The 19917-nt window shown below is 36.3% G+C and overlaps 1 protein-coding gene across 16 annotated transcripts; it reads right to left on the bottom strand.

Moving 5' to 3' along the window:
* LOC18429552 (uncharacterized) lies at positions 1 to 19917 on the bottom strand. 16 transcript variants are annotated; one of them, XM_088861655.1, is made up of 11 exons: positions 19646 to 19917; positions 13553 to 13673; positions 13198 to 13332; positions 12624 to 12890; positions 12468 to 12530; positions 12040 to 12377; positions 11816 to 11944; positions 2537 to 2676; positions 1600 to 1856; positions 1118 to 1500; positions 1 to 408 (listed from the first exon to the last, which is right to left on the bottom strand). In XM_088861655.1, the coding sequence occupies exons 3-11, from the start codon at positions 13232 to 13234 to the stop codon at positions 280 to 282; spliced, it is 1743 nt and encodes a 580-aa protein (XP_088717781.1). In that variant the 5' UTR covers positions 13235 to 13332; positions 13553 to 13673; positions 19646 to 19917; the 3' UTR covers positions 1 to 279. The 16 variants fall into 16 exon arrangements, 15 of the variants coding, with proteins under 15 accessions (XP_088717781.1, XP_088717780.1, XP_011621624.1 ...); XM_088861654.1 differs by having other exon boundaries at positions 13544 to 13673; positions 19646 to 19891; XM_011623322.3 differs by having other exon boundaries at positions 1118 to 1856.

The following is a 19917-nucleotide window of genomic DNA, read 5'->3' as shown; positions in this document are numbered from 1 at the left end:
TTTGTTGTGGAAGAGAAATTAACTTTTTAAGAAATTGTCAACCTTTGGTCAAAGCCTGTTGCAGGTCGAAAATAGGCAGAGCTACATGTCTAAACGATTATCTGTCCCAAGAAAAAGAGGCAACTGCCCCATCTACCACGACATGTTTACATGAAATTTTTCAGAAGGAAAAATTATAAAATTCACGTCAACCAACTACCTGCTGAAAATGTAAACACTTTTCTTCCTTTCTTCTAACAATTAGCATACCAATTAGGCCACCAAATCATCAAAATAACTTCAAGATGCAAGTTTACGACGAGAACGCCTAGTTTTCTCCTGTTGAAGGGCATTGTTGTCTCTAGGAACCAAAATTTTCTCCAACTGCGTCCATGTAAGCTCCTCTTTGTCACCATCCTCATACAAAACCTAAGGCACAATCTTCCAACCATCAGTTAAGAGAGAACAGGGAGATGAAAAGACCTCTCTCTCTCTCTCTCTCACACACACACACAGACATGCATGCACGAACACACATAATATTGACTAAAGAATATACTCAAATATGCAAAAAAGCTCTCATGCACAATAAAATGGGCCCCCAGCAATTAATCCAAAAATTACAAAAAAAGGTTTTCTTTGAAGATGAAAACAGAAGAAAAATGACCAATAAAATGGACACTAGCGATTAATCCAAATATAACAAAAAAAGTTTTCTTTGAAGAAGAAAACAGAAGAAAAATGACCAACCCACAATCATCGGTGTCTTTTGAATCTACAGACCCAAATAACTTACTAATCATCCAAATCAGATGACTAATCAAATTTCACCGTAAAAATAATGATAATAAAGGTCAGAGCATCTCACAACTCCTCAAATAAGACTAACTAGGCCACCAAAGATTAATCTATCAAATAACCGAAAACATTCTAATGGAGTAACTGAGCCAATGTTGCCACAATGCACTGCATGGTACTTCATAAGGTAAATGCGCCTCATACTCTAAACTGTATATAAACAATTCTTAAGAAATGCGCCTCATACTTTAAACTGTATATAAACAAGTCTTAAGAACTGTATTGCACACTCATACTTCAAATGGTCTCACACAAATAATAGAGAAATATAAAAGAGTACCTGGTAAAATTTCTTGAAGGCCACCACTTTTCCATTATACAGGACACCGCCAAAATCTTTCCTCACCTTCATGCCAACCACTTTTTCCTTTCTCTCACTAGGTGGGATACCCCCCATTTGTTCATCATCTGATCTTGCCCTCTTTCTCTCTTTACCTTGAGAAACCTCAGACTTCTTTGGCCTCCCACGAACCTCGTCGGATTCATTAAGAGTGCTTTCTATACCACATGGATCTGGAAGCCTTGTACCCTTCTGTCTAGAACTAAATGCGCTCTTTCTTGAGCTATCTTTGGGCTTCTTCTGGACAGGGATGGATTCTAAGTCTTTCACATCATCAAGTGAGCGTTTCCTTGATGCACGTTTGCTGCCTGATTCAGTGCTCTCTGTAGAAAGAGAAAGTGGGGTTTTCTTTTCCCTTTTAGAGGAAGAAACTGAGGCCTTTCGTTCCTTTCCCTTACTCTTAGGAGTGGATAATTTGCTACCTTTGTTCTTGGGAGTGGATGGTTTGCTACCCTTGTTCTGGTGAGTGGATGATTTGCTAACCTTGCTCTTGGGAGTGGATGATTTGAGCATGTTCTTGGGAATGGATGATTTGCTAACCTTGCTTCCCTTGCTCTTGGGAGTTGATGATTTGCGTCCCTTGTTTTTGCGAATGGATGATTTGTTTCCCTTGCTCTTAGACGACCTCTTCAATGACCCCGGAGTGCTTGGCAAGTCTAAAATCTTGGCCTTTTTGGTTCTACATGATACACCAAATGTTTTCAGTATTAAGTTATCAGAAACTGTTGATCTATAAAACATAATAAGAAAAGGCTTGCCAACAAATATTCAAACAACAAAAAGAGGATGTAGAACTCATCCACTGATAAGTGCATGTTACACATTATTTATTCTTTTTGAACTTCCAAACACAAGCAATGAAGTCCATTAAAGCCGAATGAGTTTTAAAAAAGAAGGGGCATCGATAACTGTTAGTTCTGCTGCAAAACCAGTTTTTGAGCAGTGGCAGTGCTCATTTGTTAAAAAAACAAACGGAGAAGGAACATGAACTTATGGTGCCTCCAATCCCCAGAACCAAGAAATCCCATTTATAACCATATTTGTGAGATATCGAGACCAATTTAGCCTCCCTATTCACATGGACGATGGACCATAGTAATTGCCATCTTAAATTTTGAGAGAGATCAAAAGTTTCTGCTGAACATTTTTCAAGTTTCCAAGGAATGCCATCATAACATTTCAAAGCTAGATAAATTTAATATTCTGTACGTATATTGGACTGCAGAAACTAGAGTAACATAAATCAAGATAACGAACTAACCAATTGACAACTTCCTCGACATGCCAATGGCAAATATTCAACCACTTTTATATTGAATAATATCAGAATCTCTTAAAAAAGAGATCCATTTAATTCACCTAAAAGATTTACGAGAAGTAGCATCACTGCCTGGAGATCTTTTATTAGAAATAGATTGTGGGTCACCATCAAGAGGAAGCAAGATTTCTTTAAGTTCTTCCCTCTCCAAATCCTCCACATCCCCATCTTCATACAAAACCTGCAGCACATGAGAGACAGGGATGCATTCACCAAAAAGAAATATTTGAAGTGTACAATTTTAAGCAATGGAATTAATATGGCATGAATCTGCTGGAATTTTTTTGAATCACGAAGTAAATTAACCAATGACACAAGAATTTGAAAATTAAATTTAAGAGAATCAATTACTTAAAAGTAAAGGAATGCAGCACCCTATATCTAAACTATGATTTTTTTTCAACAGCATATATCGTCAGCAGAAATCATCACACAACCATCAAAAGAACCAGACAAAACCATCACGAGGCATGGATTTTCATCCAAGAGAACGCTTTACATTCTTCTTTTGTAACATGACAACTTACCATTTTGGAACAACCCAGAAAACATATTGACACTGTTCTGGGAGCACATTCGACTTTCTCAAGAAGATGATTGAGATGGGATCTTTAGGTGCCTTATTGGGGACCCTTGTGGCTATTGGCAGAATACAAAACGTGCTGCTTTTGTGAGTGGGACAAAAATATTTATTAACTCCACTTATAGTTTCCCATTTCATGTGTTCCCCAAAAGGAAATGGACCCAGAATGAAGTTTGTTTCCAAACTAGGCCTAACATAGCACACCCATAGGCACAAATATGATCTATCAAAAGATTTTCTCCCTACACATTTTAGAGATAATGTAGTTACAGACAACAAGTTCCCATTGATGGCCTGTAATGCCACCCTAGAGGAATGCTTCACATACCCTCCAATGACAAGAATATTAAAAATAGCATATCCATCAGCACAAGTATGACCAATCAAAACATTTGGTCACTGCATACTATAGTAATAGTGCAGTTCTAATTGCAAGTTGGCTACTGATAACAAACTCAACAAGGGCAAAGAAAAGTAATTGCTAAATAATTCCTAAACTAAAGAGCACCTAACAACCTCGTGAACTCGATTGGCAGTCTCAGCAAGTAAAGACAGATTTTTATGAAAAAAAAGAAAGGAAAAATCACAGATTACGCCTGAATCATTTAAGATATTGCTAAAGGGGTAACTCGAAGTAGCCAGGGAGTATGCAAGCCTCTGAACAGTGTGAACCACCCTGGAAAAACTACAGAATCTTGTGAATTTATTCCAGCTCTTGTGAATTATACAAAGTGATGGCTGGAGATGAAGCGGACATCATAACTGGAGGTGGAGAAGTTACGGAACAAATGAGTTTAACTGCACCAAAAAATGAGAACTAAGTCCAGAGCACTAAATTTAGCATTCACCAAGAAGATGGCATGTAAGTCATGTAGGCCCACGGCACCAAACAAAGTTAGAAGAAAAGAGTGGCATTAAAGATGGAACCAAATTCCCCAGGTGCTGTGAGGGCTCCACAGGTTCTACAGGAGGTACCATTTGCTTTGTTTGCTTCCTTGAACATGTAAATTTCATGTGCCCAAACCTTTGCAATACCAAACCAGGATAACAGGCACACTATAATAGTAGAATCCTTGACCGAGCAGAGAAAATAGCAGAATCTGCATCATGAAGTAAAGTCATTAATGCATTGTATGCAGTGTTCGCAAAACCGGCCGGTCAGAATCAGACCCGGCCGGTTAGATCGATACCGGTAGCGTGTCGATTCCGGTTAAGGCCAGTTTTACGATACAGCTAACAAAAGACAGACCCCAGAAAAAAATCCGCTCAAAAACCGGCCGGATCGATATCAAACTGGAGATTTTTTTCCAAAACCGGCCGCTTTTTTATTAACTGGTCCGGTTCGTCGTTATAACGGGCAATATGGCGATGTAACGGTGCAATGAAAATAACAGCCGTTATTTGTAGCAGAGCCCGTTATTTGGGCAAAACCCGTGATCCACCCTTTTTGAAGACTTTTTTTATGCTTTTCCCTGCCGTTTTTTGTTTTTTTTGGCTCAATTATTGTACTCTACCTTCAAATCTTATATAAATCCATCAATATTGAATCAAAAACTCCAAAATTAGGTCGTTTTTAGTGATTTTTAGGTGAGTTTTTCGGTGTTCTTGAGTTTTTTTTATGAAAAATCCGCCAATCCAAGGATTTTGGCATGGTTTTTCAATTTTTTTGAATAAAAATTGGGAGATTTTAATGATCACAAAGATACCTATATTTCTAGACTCCTGATTTCATTGAACTGGAGAGATTTGGAGCTTGAATTTGAGATTGAAGCAAACAAGGTAAGCTCCGATTTTTTTTAATTTTTTCTTAATTTTGCAGCCTTTTTTAGGATTATTCAGACAATATTTGACTGATATTATTTATTGCATTCAATAAAAGAACGGATTTGAGAACAAAAAAATAATATTTGGAGCTCGATTTTAGGAATTTAGGGTTTCTTGAATAAAAATTGAAGAAATACATATTTTGTGAAAGTTTTTTCTTAATTTTTCTTTGTTTTAGGATTATTCAGCCTTTTTTTCCTTAATTTTTCTTTGTTTTATCTGAGATATAAGTTATGAGTTTCGTGAATTGTTATCAGAGGTTCAGTCCTCATATTCCTTTTTTTTAAATTGAATCAATGGCGTTTATCTGGTTCTAGAGCTTGCAATTGCATTTGATGGTTTTTTTTTGTATTATTGAAGAAAATGTGCTTCTATTCTTGTTGTTTGATGGCATCATATTATGTTGTCTGTATATGTATTTGTTGATCTTCTGAGAAAAATTTCATATTCAATTGATGGATTAAAACCTGATGTTGCAAGTTACAACACAATGATCACTGGTTATTGCCATGCAAAGAAGATAAATGAAGCCCTAAAAATGTATCAGGCGATGATGCTAAGAGGGTTGAAACCCAAAGTTATAATTTTCACAATTCTTGTCGATTCTTTTTGTAAAGAAGGTAGGATGGATGAGGCATTGCAAATTTTCAATGCAATGGTTCAGAGGGGTCCTTTGCCAAATGTTGTGACTTAATAGTTGCTTGATTGATGGTTATTGCAAAATTCATAGTCTTCAAGATGCTTTTAAAATTCATGAAAGGAGGTTGGGGGACCATGTTTCTCTACCGTGCTCTTAGAACTGGTCTTTGCAAGGAGGGGCAGATGGACGATGCACTTTCAGTTTTTCATTCATCAATAGATAGGGGTTTGATGCCTGATTTTGTAGCATATGACATTCTGATTCAGGGCTACTCTGATGCTGGGAGATTAGCTGAGGCCTTACTCTTGTACAATAATATGATGATTGATGGTGTCATACCTGATAGATTTATATATAAGATACTAATTGAAGGCCTTCACAGAGAGGGTAGGAATGAGGAAGCCAATGAGCTCATCCACAAGGCTCTATAGACTTGGTAAACATTTTTGGAAAATGTGTATAGTGATAAACATATGTAATTTAAATTCTTTTGTGGCTATATGTAATGCTTCTAGGATTCGTGATTCTGGTTCACTTTGGAATTTGGATATGTCAAAATGTTCTCTTCGTTATTAGTGTATTGGATATGTTCCTTTGTTGTTAATGGTTCCATGGCTTACATTTTCATTGTCACTACTGCCTTGGAAGTAAAATTCTGAGTTCTGGGTTTTAAACTCCTAATAGCATTGAGGATTTGAAGCAAAAGTTCCGTAATAGAATTGTGTTATTTCCTAAATGTTATGATTGTAATCTGATTGGCTATATTTTTCAAGTTTACTTGAATACAAAGTTCGGGTTTGAAGCATGCATTTGTCTGCTTTGTGAACCATTTCTCATGTTAAACTTTCTGCTATTTTGCATTTTCCAAAGTGAGGTGTGTGATCTGACTAATGCTAAAAGTTAGGCAAATACAGAAGGCAGAAGGAAGAAGGACAAGTATGAATGAGCGAAGATGACATTTTTCTTATGCTATTTGTACTTAGATATCTCTCACAAAATAAACAAGGCTTTCAAATAGGCATATGCAGATAATTCTAAAGACTGCTTCATTTATTTGAAGTTGAACAATTGGAAAATACAAATCTTATGGCAAAGGTTAATGATATTGAGCTCTCTAAGGAAATTTAGTTTTAGACACCAACAAATAGTGGAAGTAAAATGCAATAGAACTAATAGAGTTTGAACTTTAAACTATGATTCATTCTTCTTATTCTATGCCTTTATTACTTAAGCTTTCTATCATCATAGCAGTTTTCTTATGGAAAACTTGCAGTTCCGGCTTCTGGTTTTTAGATTTATTTAAGTTTTTGCTTCTGAGCTTTGGATTCATTCATTCTGTGGTGTAGTTTTTAATGGAAAACTTGTAGTTTTTAAAAAGGTGCAGAAAGAAACGGGTGCAAAGGAGATAGGGAGGGGGTACGAAAGTCCAATAAATGAGGAAGAGGACCAAGAAGCAGAATTTGAGGCTCAAATGGAACGAGCTAGGATTGCCAGTCTACAAGAGCTGAATTATAGACAAATGGAAATTCAAGAGATGTATGGGAGAAGGGATGGTACATCCAGTAGCCGTCAACCTCAAGAACATGTAGTACCAGGTAGGGGAGGATGTGGGCCTTCATTGCTTAGGTCCACATCTAGTAGATTGAGACAGTTTCTTTAGCCATCGTCTTATAGTCAGCCATCTACTACTCAAAGACGTGAACCAATAGATGTGCCACCAATGACCCGCGAACCCTCTGAACTTGATCCCCACAAGCCACAATATCATCAAAAAAATATAAAATTTCCGTCGGCAGGTGTATTAATAGAAAAGGCAAGAAAGATATTAACATGTTCTGGTATGTTAATGCACTGCCATTTAATTCTGCGAGCTCAGACTTCTACCCACAGATGCTAGCTTCTATAGCTAAAGCAAGGCTGGGTATTAGAAGTCCAACTGCAAAGGAGCTTGCAGGGCCATGTTTAGAAGTTGTTGTTCATGATGTCGATAAGCATATTGCATAGTTCAAGGTCTGTTGGCCAGGTACAGGAGTGACTATCATGATTGACGATGGAAGGATAAGTCCCATAGGTATCTTGTCAATTTTTTAATAAGTTGCCCTAGGGGCATTGTTTACCACTCTAGCATTGATTTATCAAGAAAGAGACATATTGAGAGACTGATATGCACACACTTGGACAAAATTGTAGATGAGGTTGGGCTTGAAAATGTGATCAAAGTAGTGACTGATAATGCTGCGAACTACAGAAAAGCAGGCTTGTTGCTAATTGAGAGAAGACTCAATCTTTATTGGACTCCTTGTACTGCCCATTGTGTTAATTTGATACTTAAGGAAATAGGAAGATGAAGAGGGTTAAAACTTGTATTTTGAAGTGTAAGTTGATTAAGAGGTTTATACACAATCATACGTAGCTCCATGCTTTGATGAGGGAGTATTGCATACGAGAGATTGTTAGGGAGTCCACTACTAGGTTCGCTACAGCGCTCCTTACCATACAATCGATTTTGGTCAACAAGGCAGGATTGAGGTCAATGATACGCTCTAATGAATGACAAACTGATAAGGCAGCAATGACTCAACATGGAAGGCAAGTTGAAACCATCCTTGTCGATCGAAGGTTCTGGGCTCGATGTAACAATGTTGTTTTTGTAACTAAACCTCTAGTGCGGGTGTTGAGATTAGTTGACTCTGATGATAAACCCGCAATGGGGTTTCTGTTCGATGCAATGAGACGCGCAAGGGCTATGTTTGAGAATAACGTATGGACTAAAGAGATATTGGAGATCTTTGATCGTAGGTGAATAGACCAACTGCACCAGGATATCCATGCAACAGATAACTATGATTTATTGTCGCAATTCATGATTCTTTCTCAACTTCGATTAAAGTTACCGTAATTAATAATATAACAAACCGTGAGTAAGGTTCTTTCTAATCCTCAAAACTTGTACTCCAATGCCACCTTAGATGATGCAGATATCATGGAGGGGGTAAGAAACTGCTTCTACAGGCTTGAGCTTGATCTTGAAACTCAGATGGTGTATGCAGTAGGTAAACATTAATCAAAACGTGACTGTAATAAAATTTCAATTTGGAATAATGAATTGCATTTCTATGTAGTATTAATTGCTTATATACGCATCCTGTTATTTCTAGCTTATCATGTACATGGAAAAAAAAGGGGAATTTGCATACAACAATGCCAAAAAAGCAGTTGGAAAATTGCACCCAAGTTAGTTTTAAGTTAAAACTTGCAATATTTTAGTACAATACTTTTTGTGGGTTTTTTTAAATCAATTTATTTTCTATTGTTAAGTATTTCTATGTTTGTCTGTGTCAACACAATGGTGCACGATACACGGAATTCGAACGAAACAATTGTAAAATATTGCAATTACAATTTTGAGTCAAACCTGTGCTTCCTTGGGCTGTGAGAGAAACTGGAGTACATTTCAGTGGATACACGCCCCGACGCGGAATAAATTAAAAACTCAAACGCTGCACAACTTGGTTTACGTTCATTACAATTTGAAATTGAGAGAGAGACATATAAGGAGGACCCCCACAGACTACACACCGATCAACCTTGATTACATCTTCTAGGGGGACGTATCACTAAGGACCCCACTACTAGACCAGGATTTTCTTAGTAGAGCAGTTGCCGATATGGATGATAATATGGATGTTGCAACATCCAACGAAAGAGACATGGCAATGGACATGGATGACGATTATACACAAGATGAAGATGGCATGCAGGATGATTAGGAGACAGATGGGACAATGGAAAACAACTGGCAAGATCCAGTCATCCAGGAATGTGAAGGGGCGCAACATGAGGCGATGCCTGATGAACAGGAAGATATAATGAGATTGGCTTGGGAGGAAGTCCAGGCATCAAGGCGTAGCAGTTACTCGACAAGGGAGAGACAAAGCCGTAGCCGTCACCGTAACCTGGTTATTCATGATGATGACAATATTGAAGCTGATGAGGGCCATAACACAAAACAGGGTAAGGGTAACACAAAACAGGGTGGAGGAGAGCACGAAGGCTGGACAAGTCTAGGAGACTTTGGCCAAGGGGATACCACAAGAAATGTTTCAGACTGGTGAGGGGGCACAACTGCGGCATTACATACTCCACCAGGCCTTACTCAGATTTTTAGTCTCGTAAACCCTGATAGTGAAACGCAACAGTACCATGATCCCCCTCGCCACTCTCATTACTACTAGCCATTGTTAGTTGGACTTTGTAACTTCATTAATTGAATGAATATCGAATTATAAATTGTCTTGCATATCTTCATAGTATTCAAATATTAATTTATATAAAAAGTTCTTTCAATTTTTTTGTAAGATAAATGTATGTAATATAATAGTATACACTTAATCTAAGTTTTTCTATTTTTTAAAAAAATTAATTTTTTTGGAAGTTTTTTACCCATTTTTTCCAAAAAAAATCTACTTGACCGGACCGCCCCGATTAATCCGGTTCCGATTCAAGCTGCTCCCAGCCCCTAAACCAGTTAACCGCTCCGGTTCGATTTTGCGAACACTGGTTGTATGGCCTAGGTAAGGCAAAATGGGGAACACTTTGTATCTCACTCTATAGAATCCCACATGACTTGAAAACTAGCGTGAACAAAATCACAATTGACGAAGAGGAATATAGCAGCAAGATCGAGGGTAGAACTAGACAGTTACCGTTCCAAATTGCTCCTCATGAAAATCAAGAAGCAACTCAAGAGAAAAGGCCACCAAACATTAGCAATGCCTCTCTGAAACTCTAAACAAAGCTTAGGTAGGCCTGGGGTGTTTGATGAAATTGAATACCCACATGTGGGGCCTCACATATGCAAAATAGAAAATGAAAAAAATACGATTAGGACATAAAGAAACATAATCTCTCTCATACAAGGTAATCTTCTAAAGCTTGTGGCCGAAACCACTCCCACAGGTGAACCAAATGAGTCGCCACAAGCATTTGCAGCTCACCACACAAGAGAAAAGATGGGGACGAAACCAACCCATCCTAAATTACTCTGCACTGGAACTTCCAAAAATGATGGAATAAGCATTTGCATGCCCATAATAAACCAACAGAATAAAAGCTCCGAGGCCGTTGAAAAATCTATTGCCACATGTCTAACCAGTTGACTGCACTCCCACATACAAATCAGGCTTTTGGAGTTGAAATTTCCATATTAAAGAGCTGGAGTCTGTAGCTTGGAATAGAAACTAAGAAACAAGAAGAAGAACAAATACATAGCAGTGAATCTAACTCCCAAAGAGTAGAGTAGGATGTCACATAGAAGACGCATATTTCAACAAATGATCATGATTAAATAAGTCATAATACCAAAAATGAACTGCACTACAAAATCATTAAATACAACATTCATGTTTCATTTACACATTCATGATAAATACTTTTTTTTTTTTTATTGAAATGTTGACTTTAATTACAGGATAAATACTTGACATTTTAATATGTACTCTTCCTTAAATTTCAAAAAATAGCAACCTCCTTCCAAATATTGCTTCATAATAAAGGTCAAAAATCTGAAAGCACTCTATGTTTACATGACGGTACACTAGTTTTATGCATGAAAGTTACACAATCACCACAACAAGGACAAACAGATTATTTCCATTTCAAATAAAAGCCAGATGAAGTGTGCAAGTCTAGGAACAAAGTTTCAGAGTGCATAAGTTTTAATTTTCTGTACTCCAACAGAAATCACAACTCGCATATTATGGTACTCAGAACAACAGCTTGTTGCTTCAGAAAATTTATTTTTTTTGGCCTTTCTGACAAATGAAATATTAAGCCACAGTTTTTCCTAAATTATATACAGAATAAAAATACTACAAAAGGAACCCTGGTCACAGATAAGCATGTCCCTTACACATGGAAAAAAAAAAGTGCGAGCAAAAAAGAGTGAACTCCCACTCAACTAAACTAGTAAGTCCAGATGATCAAAGCTCCCTGCAAAGGAAACTACACGAGGAGTAGGCCGTACGCTTGTTCCATTCTGGTAACATAAGTATAAATATTTAGAGCCACACACACAAACTCAGAGTCATGAGGTGAATCAAGTAATCAAAAGATGCAGAGTTTACGGCTGAGGAAAAGTAAGTAAGCCAATTCAGTTATCTTTATCAAATAGGAAAAATCACCTTAAACAAGGTAAATGATAGCAGCTACTTTCAAAATGTGCTTTTGATATGCAAAACAAAGAATGACATAATACTTCTCCACATAACTAACCCTGAACCAGTGTGTCCCACTATCATACGAGACCACATCGCCCAAATACTTCTTTCGTCCAAACTTTTTACGCACTTTCCGACCCACCATATCTTTCGACTCTGTCTCAATATGGTCATTTCCCGGTTCCTGTAGATTGACAAGTGCATATGAGAAAACACATGAAGCAACAAAACAAAAACTCAACCAAATTCTTATACAGGAGGGAATGCCTATGAACTTACAGTATTTTTGTCATCACCAATGGTAGATGGATCAACAGCAACATGTTTCTGTATGTCAGCACCATGAGAATCACTTGTTAATATCACCCTCTCAGAAGAATCCTCTCCTTGTTTCATTGATACATCAGACACTTGAGAAGAATCATGACCAAGTACATTCATATGAGAATCCCCCTGCTCATTGGTTCCATGTGGTTCCACGGTGTCAGCATGTGTTCCTTGATCAGAACCGACAACACCAGAGACTTCATGGATCGAAACATTCATTTTAGAACAACTAGGTTGAGAGCCCTTCAAAGGATCTGCTGCTTCAGCCTGATTTTCCGGAGGGAAAGAATCTGAAAAAGATGAAGAAACTTCTTTTACCCTATCGGAAGACTTCCCGTGATTGTTTAGTGTACAAGTGTTCAAGTTTCCAGCAATCTCACCATCTTTATTTTCAAATTTTTGTGATTGAGTGGTTGTTTCAGGTGCCCCACCATCAAATTTTTCTGATTGCAAAGAATGAATCGCCTCAGTTTTGCCAGGATCTTTTATTTCAAGGATAGATGTGCCAACAATTAAAAGAACATCTTGACCTGTACCTTGATTAAGCACATCAGCTCCACTTGATTGCTGAACTTCATTACCATTCACATTTGGATGTGATACCACTTCAACTTTGCATTCGCCACCCACCTCACCCACACTCGAAGTATCTACAGTGTCATCTCCAACATGTTGTTCCTTTACTTCTTTTGGGGATTGAGGTCCTTGCTCCAACTCAATTTCTTTTTGACCTTCAACAAAAGTCATCCCTTGGGATTCTTGTTTCTCGGGTTGCATTTCATGTGCAGGCTCTTGCAGAGATCCTTCATTTTTGCATTGGCACAGGGAAATTCCCATTAGCATTTTTAGAATCTTTATCCAGTGCTCCAGTCTCCATTACAGGAGCTGTTCTGGAAAGATTCTGGCCACTTGGTCATTCAGCAGCTAAGATTTCAATCAATAAGTTACACTAACTATGAAAGAATCCACTACCAATGCACAAGAACCCACAAGAGTTATCTAAGAACATGCCAGATTTATATATTCCAAACACGTGCAAACAAAAGCAAACAAAAAAAAGGGAGAGGAGGGGTGCGGTACTTCGATCCAAATGAGATATATACAAGGTACCTGTAGAATTGATGCTTTCTCTAGTCGAAGAATCCATGCGACAAAAGGCAAGCAAACACCAAGCTCCACAAGTAAAATTGTATTTTTCACTTTACAATAAAGTGTCAGCTTCACTTTTGCACTTCATGTCATATACTGCATAAAAATAAACATATATATAAATGACAGTGAAATAAAAATATAAAACTAATAAAAAGAAAAGTAAAACAGAAAACTGTAAAGTAAACCCCAGATGGAAAGAAGTATTTGGCATCTACATCTAATTCCCAGCAATTCAAAAAGTTGGTTTATAATAGCCAACCCAAGAAGACCTATAATATTTACTTCCAAGATCAGGAAAACTCACTGGAAATACCATGTACAACAACAAATGTGCAAGTCCTCTCGAAAACCCACTTGATAAACTGTTACAGATTATCTATAACATACAAAAACCGGTAACCTCCGTAGTGTCCAAGTAGGGTGAGGAGAATATCCTGCACCAAAAATTGAATGCAGTAAAGAGGTAAAAATGCTATCCAGGCTCATAGCTTCAAAATAGCAGATACATAAAATGAGAGAATGCCCTAGATACAAGCAGTAGCCATTCACATTCGTATACTTCTAATTTTATCTATTGTTTTATGTAAGGGGGAGGTTTGTTTAAGGTGTCAACATTATACTATTGAAGGTGCGCCTCAAAACTATGCTAAAAGATGCAGTTTCAGTGATGGAAAGCCTTGCGATGACATGAAAATACATTGTTACTCCTAATTATGAAATTTAAAACTAAAAAATTATGCAAATTGAACAAATCTATAAACCATTAAAAATTCTGAAAATGGATGGTGCAGATAATGCATTACAAGATGCACTGTTTTCATAACTTGAAATCTATTTTTTTCCCCCATATCCAAACATTGATTTTTAAAATCAGAACAACCTTATCCAATAAGATTTTGAGGTATGCCTTACTTCAATCATATAAGGTATATAAACCTTTTCCTTCATGTAATTATGTTAATTTTAATACCAACATTTATTTGTTGTAGCAGCCTAATGGCCCTGATTTTTGTTCAAATTGCCCAAGCAATTATTTTATATTAAAATACTTAGCCAACAGCATTTCTGCAATACAAAATGCATGAATAATACAAGATAATTTGAGCAAATGCAAAGAAGAACATAAGCATAGCCCAAGCGATGTTTTCGTCAGAAATAGAATGCCCTTAAGCCTTATCCCGCAAGACAAAAGGATGTCATTACCATTTCAATCAATAAAAACAAGCACACGGACACACCTCAATTTGGAGGGTGCCAGAGGAGTAGAGCACAACCCATCATGGGATGCTCATCCTTTTGAGCAGCCATGCCCCTAACCAGGACATGGTCGTGAAACTTTGTGGAAATATTGCAGGTTGAGTCCTGACAGAGGTTAATGATTTAGCTTTTTTGTCATGTCACTGCCATACACTCTACTGTATGAGTGGGAGGTCGAAGTCTTCATTTTGATGATAACAGCCCTAGGATTCAAAATCCACAACAGTGAGCATAGGTGTCGAACTAACACAAACCCAAACCCACAGCTAGGCTAGCGTTGCTACTGGACCAAAAGTACACTCACTGTGGTGCACCGTAATAGAATGACGCATGTTCGAGACCCTCAATACATCTCTTTAATGTGCCTATGTCATACAAAAAAGAACTTCAGATAAGATGGTGTCCTACTGTCCTGAATTAAACACTATAGCTGATGCGTCAACTTTGGCTCCTCAATGGATGACAATCACATTTGAAAGAGTGGACTTTGTGTGATCTGGGATTGTGTAAAATGCTATATGTGTTCGAGTGTATCAAAGATTTAAAATGTTTTCTTGTACCAAATCCACCTTGTTTAGAGCTATAGAGTCTTTCACGACATCTGTTACCAATTAATTGACATTATTATCCTTGCTTAAACTCATTATTATCCCTGCTTAAACTCATGTCTTTCAAACAATACCTAATTGTTTTATCTTATAAAAGATTCAACAAATAATAGCTAATTATAACATACTTTTTTTTAAAGCAGCAATGGACAGCATGAGTTTAATGGGCTTGCGTAATGCTTGAATGCATTGCATGAACTTACACTAGGCAAAACTACTCATCGTAGGCAAGCCTCTAAATCATTAGTAACACTTGGTTTTCATGATAAGCTTATCTCCATATCATAAGCAAGCCTTCATACCATTTGACTCCTGGCTTTCCCAATGACCTTTCATCTTATGACCCTTGACTTTTCAAATTACCTCTTTGCATAAGTTTCTAAATACCAGCCATTGTTAGGAGTTCAAGACACTTCTTTGCATTCAAAATTTGAAGGTTTCACACACAAGAGAGAGAGAAAGGATAAAAAAAAATTCAGAAATTCAAGCTATTTTTGCTTAAACAATGCCCAACAGTGTGAGAATCATCCAGGCGAACTTTTGCCCCCCAGTAAGGAGTTCTACGGATCTTGTTGGGGATAGGAGGTGAACCAATTTTGGATAAGTTACAACTTTGTGTTGGGGTTCACTGCACTTGCATATTTTTTTTTCCCTGACATTATGTCATTGTGGTGCTGCTTTTGCTCGTCGATCCTCATTTAGACTTGTGATTTTTTATTTTGAAATTTGATTCTCTTGACAATTTCTGGAATCCAGGTTGGGATACAAGTAATCTGCCCAACACATCAATAGATATGTATTATAGCATACAAAATTACACAAATATATATATATATATATATATATATATATATATATGGGAAAGTATAGAATGATACCATTTACCTTTAGTACAAGGTGGTCACATTAATCTAGACCATTGGATGGGAAAGTGGTTGGCCGCAATTATTCCATTGACCAAGCTCAAACTTCAAAAGAAATTTTCTCGAACTTTGTGACACATCCAAGCTATTAGCTATCAAATTTCACATCGGATGGTTGTAAGTAATTATGACCATTTTGTATCAAAGATAAATGGTCTCATTGTATATAATCCCTATATATATATATAGGGGAGTGATTTCATGCAATAATGAAATAATCTTCAAAAACCATGTTAGGGCCATTTGTTTGACCCAAATTTAAAAATATACACTCTTTTCATTCTATTGAACAATCACACAAATATAAAAATTTGAAAACACAACCTAGAAAGTATTTTTAAGCCCCAATTAACATAGGCCATCTATTTTGGTGAGATACTTAGATCTAGGCCTTAGAAGAATCATTTTTCTTTCCAAAACTTTTAGATAACTTTATTATCATTAGATTAACGTTAAAAAAGAAAATATTGATTATGAATTCATAAAGGCCTAGATCGTGCATTTTTTTATTTTATATTTTGAGATGGATTATTAAGATGAAGAGAGAGTGTGTGAAATTTTGGGTCATACAAATACCACAAACATGATTATCTAGAAGTGTGGTTTCATTATATTATAATGGCATAGTGACCTGATCCCTAATATATAATAATATAACTAACACACACACATGGACACATGCGCACACACACACATATGTATGTATGTATGTATGCATGTATTTATGTATGTATTTGTGAATGTATGTATACATGTGTAATGTGTATGTATATGTATATGTATATCTATATGTATATGTGATCCATTGATCATAATGCACAATTTCATGTTTTGTTCATAATAGAATTTTTATATTCATTAGTTTCAAACTTACAACTACTGTAGAAGTATCGGGAATCAGAATTGGTGTCAAATCGTGTGGAATACAGTACATTTTTTTTTGGGAGTGTGGAATCCAGTACATTTAGAATCTAGTACATTTAGCATAAACATGTACGTTTGCATCATAGATCATTGCAATATATACTGAAGGATCTGATTTTTTATCAATACGCATTTAAAATCTCAAGCTACAAAATCTAACATATACAATCTAACTTTGAATAGGCTGATCAAAGATTTTCACTGAGCCCTAATTTAAAAAATTGTGATTTATTTGCAATGGTTGATTGATCTTCAATCAAATTTGTTCTCAGAACCTATTTTTAGGTTCTTCATCCAATCATAGGTCTGTATCTCACAAAAATAAAAATAAAATATAATAAATGTAGGATTTGTGATACCTAAATTTTTTAATTTAATATTCATCCAAAGCTTTCAAGAGCTTAGATCACCTAGATCCGAACTCTAAACACAAATCTGGTTTAGGGATTTCACTTGGGGTTGTCTAAGGAAGCATTGATAAGGATTGGAAGACATCAATTGTACCAAGCGGGAATATTAAGATATCAGCCTCGATATTTTGGGTAAGTTGCTTTTTTTAATTTAAATTCATAAAAGTGATTGATTTTTTACAAACTACAAAATCAATTGTAATTGATTTATAAGTCATTTCATTACATGTTAATATTTTTTTCGATTTTTATATTTTTTGGATTTTTTTCTTTTCTGTATTTCCCAATCTTTTAAGCCCATAACATCAATTCTTTCATATTCCAAGTGGCATACACTTTTTTTGTTGTATCATTGGATTTTTTCGGATTTTCGAATTTTTTAACTATTTTTATGGGTTTTTGTCAAGTGATGGAGGGAAAAATTCTTCTAATTTTGTATTTTTATTCAATTCCAAGGATGTACATTGTAGTTTTAGTTTTAGGGTTTTTTTAGTTTTTAGGAATTCTAGTGACTTTTTAGATATTCTAATTAAAAGTTCGGGGAGTTTAGTTTCAGGTTATACTTAAGTTAGAATCTTTTGGTTAAAAGATAATTGTATAGAGAAATATTATCCAAACAATAAAAATTTTCAATATAAATAAGGGCATGGATGAGCTAGAGAGTCATTCATGTATTCCTGTTTAAGAAACAAGACTTTGTCTTGTAAAAGAAGCCTAAGGTTTGAAACCTAAGTGGGAGAAAGCCTTAGGGTTTCTCCAAAATTGTTTGTGTTTGGCTTGTTTCTGGCTAATTTTATTGTTCCCTCAAATTTCCCTGCTTCATCAAGTCACTCGTCCATTCCAACTCGCCCAAGTCACTCAGACCATCCAAGGTCTTAGTTGCGATGCTGAATTACTTTCGCACAAACTGATTTGTATAGGAAACTAAGGAGGATGCACATAAGAACAATAGAACAATGTATAGAACTCGGCTCAGCCATGGAACCCAGCCACCAACCTTCCCGAGTTACTCGGGCGAGTCCGAAATCCACCCGCCCAAGTTTGGGAATGCTCGAAAATGGCCAAAAAGAAGTTAAAAAAAAATAAGGAAAAATGCTTAAAAATCCGTTAAAACCAGGAAAACCAATAAAATGAATAGAAAATATACATATAAGATAAGAAAAGGTTTTCACAAAGTAAAAAGAAAAATTTTTTCAAAATATCGTTTGATCAGAAAATAAAAAATATAGAAAATAAGAAAAAACATTAAAACATATAGAACCCAATAAGCTATAAATCAAAAGATTGAATCAAATATAATTAACTTTAATTATATTCACATATTTTTTTGTTGATTGTGTATCCCCAATTTTGAGAGTAAGTCAGGGAAGGCAACCTGCCAAGGCCTGAGTTATCCCAGCGAGAGTAAGTTGACTGAGTCGCATAGTAAAACATTGCTATAGAGCAATCAACCAACATGATATTGACAGAGAGGTAGTACCATTTGAGAGTAATCTCCCACTCCTTTGACCCATGCTCAACAATTAGAAAACAGTATAAAGATAGTCAACTAACAGCTCCATTTCTGATACAGATGTGATGCAAGAAAAGGCACCTTACTTGGCAGAAACCCGCCTCGCCCTTAGGCCAAGGCCGAGTTACACGGTGGAGTCTCAGAACAGTGATAAACAGAGTCAAAGAAGCATAGAAACAAGAAATCAGAACAAGCATCCAAGGAATAGCAGAAACCCTACGTCAATCTCAAGCCTAGAATAACAGGTCCGATTACGCAATAACACCTCCATCAACTTAAATAACACTATGAAAATTGCACAATCCAATAACAGCTCCATTCTGACAAAGATCCAACGTAATAACTAAAGGAAATGATCATCTCAGCATAGTGGATAAAGATAAACCCTAAAAAGATTAACATATACATTCTAAATCAGCTCGAAATAAACTCAAAAATTAATCAACCAAATAATAGCTCCATTTCTGATACAGATTCAAACCTCACAATCACCAGAAGCATATAAACCACAATCACACTCCATTAAACTCTAACACACAATTACAACAAATAAACCATAAAATAGTGAAAAAATTGGAGTCTGTCCAGTATCAACCCGCTATAAACTGATTAACAAGCAAAAGAAGTAAACCAATGGGCTGAAATGCAATAAACCACAATAAACAGAAGAAACCCTAGGTTGTGTTAACACCTAGATCTTATTTATTGAGAGAAAAAACATAACCCTAAACTTCGAAAACCAGATAAGGTTTTGAGGATGCAATCACTGACCATGTTTGCATAGATCTGAGAGGGCGGGAGTTTGAAAGACGAAAATTTCGGGATTCGCGGTTTATATACAATGGCTCAGGTGACCGAAATAACGGTATTTACAATACTGCTGTTTTTTCATTTTCCTTATTCAGTAGACCAATTAACGAATAAAAAACTTAGACTAATGCCTGTCTGAATAGAACAATTTGCAACTGTAACCTTCGCTTTAGAAAATGTGGACCTAATAGTTATCTGCAAGTGTAACCTTCGATTTAGAAAATGTGGACCTA

This window comes from Amborella trichopoda, chromosome 3 (genome assembly GCF_054954075.1).
Source record: "Amborella trichopoda isolate Santa Cruz 75 chromosome 3, AtrichopodaSantaCruz75HAP2 v2.0, whole genome shotgun sequence".
In the NCBI taxonomy this organism is placed as follows: Eukaryota; Viridiplantae; Streptophyta; class Magnoliopsida; order Amborellales; family Amborellaceae; genus Amborella; species Amborella trichopoda.
This window is presented reverse-complemented; position numbering and strand designations above follow the sequence as displayed.